The 1835-nt window shown below is 39.1% G+C and overlaps 1 protein-coding gene across 1 annotated transcript; it reads left to right on the forward strand.

Moving 5' to 3' along the window:
• The first annotated feature begins 233 nt into the window (after positions 1–233).
• Positions 234–1533, forward strand: LOC111285067 (gamma-glutamyl peptidase 5-like). Its single transcript, XM_022874297.2, has 3 exons — positions 234–793; positions 888–1220; positions 1315–1533. Exons 1-3 carry the CDS (start codon positions 470–472, stop codon positions 1429–1431), a joined length of 774 nt encoding a protein of 257 aa, XP_022730032.2. The 5' UTR covers positions 234–469; the 3' UTR covers positions 1432–1533.
• Positions 1534–1835: the final 302 nt, after the last annotated feature.

Consider the following 1835-nt stretch of genomic DNA (forward strand, 5'->3'; position numbering starts at 1 on the left):
CGAATAATCTCTTATAAATGGGTTGGCACTGAAGCCTGCAGCGCGTAGGGTAACAGCCATCTTAGTTTGACAAGCCATCTAAATTTGACACGCCATCATAATTTTACACGCAGGTGAATCTCTTGCCTGTAAAGCAAGGAAATGGAATGCGCCCAAACCGTGTCGCCAACGTCCAAATGGATCTGTCAAAATCCACACAGAATTTAAACCCATGCAACGTTCATTGGCAGATTGGTTTTTTTATTAAATTTCAATAATCCAGGAATCTGCCCCAATAGAAACTTCTAAGTGGCCTCATTGAACAAGCTCTCTATAAAGCTCCTTTTTCCTGCCTCAATCTTCAACTCGCCCTAACTAGATATCATTCTCAATTTCTAATTTTTTTTTTTTTTGGCACTCTCTTTCGCTTCCTGACAACTCCTGAAAAAGATTCAGAAGTTGAATAAGTTTCAGTTGTTGACTGATAAAAATGAAGCTAATTGCGGGTGGAGAAAGGAGATATGCTCTTTTGCTGGCAGCCAGGGATTCTGACTATGTAAAGAAAGTGTACGGTGGTTATTTCAATGTGTTTGTAGCTGCTTTTGGAGAAGAAGGTGAAAGGTGGGACTTGTTCAGGGTTGTTGATGGAGAGTTCCCTGACATGAATGAGCTCCACAAATATGATGGATTTGTGGTCAGTGGCAGTCCCTATGACGCTTATGGGAATGACTACTGGATTCTCAAGCTTTGCTTCCTTTTGCAGACCCTTGATGCCATGGAGAAGAAAGTTCTTGGGATCTGCTTTGGCCATCAGGTACTAAATCTAGAACCATATTTCCTTGATTAATTTCTCCGTAATTTCAGTAATCTCAAAATTCCAGAATAGTTATTCCATTTTTTGTCCACAGGTTTTGTGCAGGTCGTTGGGGGGAAAAGTTGGGAAGGCATGCACTGGATGGGATATTGGGCTGAGGAAAGTAAAAATTGTAAAAGATTTGTCCGAATCCAGCTTCCCGGAAGACTTGGATGAAATACCTTCTTCCCTGTCTATTATAGAGTGTCACCAGGATGAGATATGGGAAATCCCTATGGGAGCTGAAGTGATTGCATTCTCAGACAAGACGGGTGTGGAGATGTTCGCAATTGGGCAACACATTCTTGGCATTCAAGGCCACCCTGAGTACACCAAGGACATCCTTTATAACCTCATCGATCGTCTTCTCAATAACAATTCCATTGAGGTAACCAGGCGGCTCCGATCCCTTCTGTTCTGATCCCATTTCAATACTTACTCCCCCTGTTGTTCTTCCTCATTTTGATGTTTGTTGAATACAGAGAGATTTTGCTGCGAACGCCAAAGTTGGCTTAGAGATAGCTGAACCTGATAGGAAGTGCTGGGAAAAGATATGCAGGAATTTTCTCAAGAGAAGACAGAATTTCACCTTTTCCTAAATCTGATAATAATTGGAAAATCTTTGATTTGTTGGAATCATGTAAGATCAAGTCTCTTGGAAGCAACACAAGTTACCTAACACGGTTAAAAGTTTCGTATAATTAATTGTATGCTTTGGCCTTTTTGTTGATAAAAAGTCTAAAATACCCCTCAACTTAATTAAATTTTTTTATATTTCTTTGACATATAACAAAGCGAAATTATTAGTCACCCAGAGAATTTGCTGCCTGATCCTCAATTTTGTCAGAAAAGATACAGCTAGCAGTTGACTGACAACTAACAGCTCATGCCCAATGGGAAAGATTGTATACACTTTACACAAATTTCATGCACATAGAATAAAATAAGGATTAAATTAAAAAATAAAACTTATTAGTTAATGCATGTGAATTGTTTTTTTTTT

Source organism: Durio zibethinus, chromosome 6, assembly GCF_047325235.1.
Source record: "Durio zibethinus cultivar Kanyao isolate XHJ-2024 chromosome 6, ASM4732523v1, whole genome shotgun sequence".
NCBI lineage: Eukaryota > Viridiplantae > Streptophyta > Magnoliopsida > Malvales > Malvaceae > Durio > Durio zibethinus.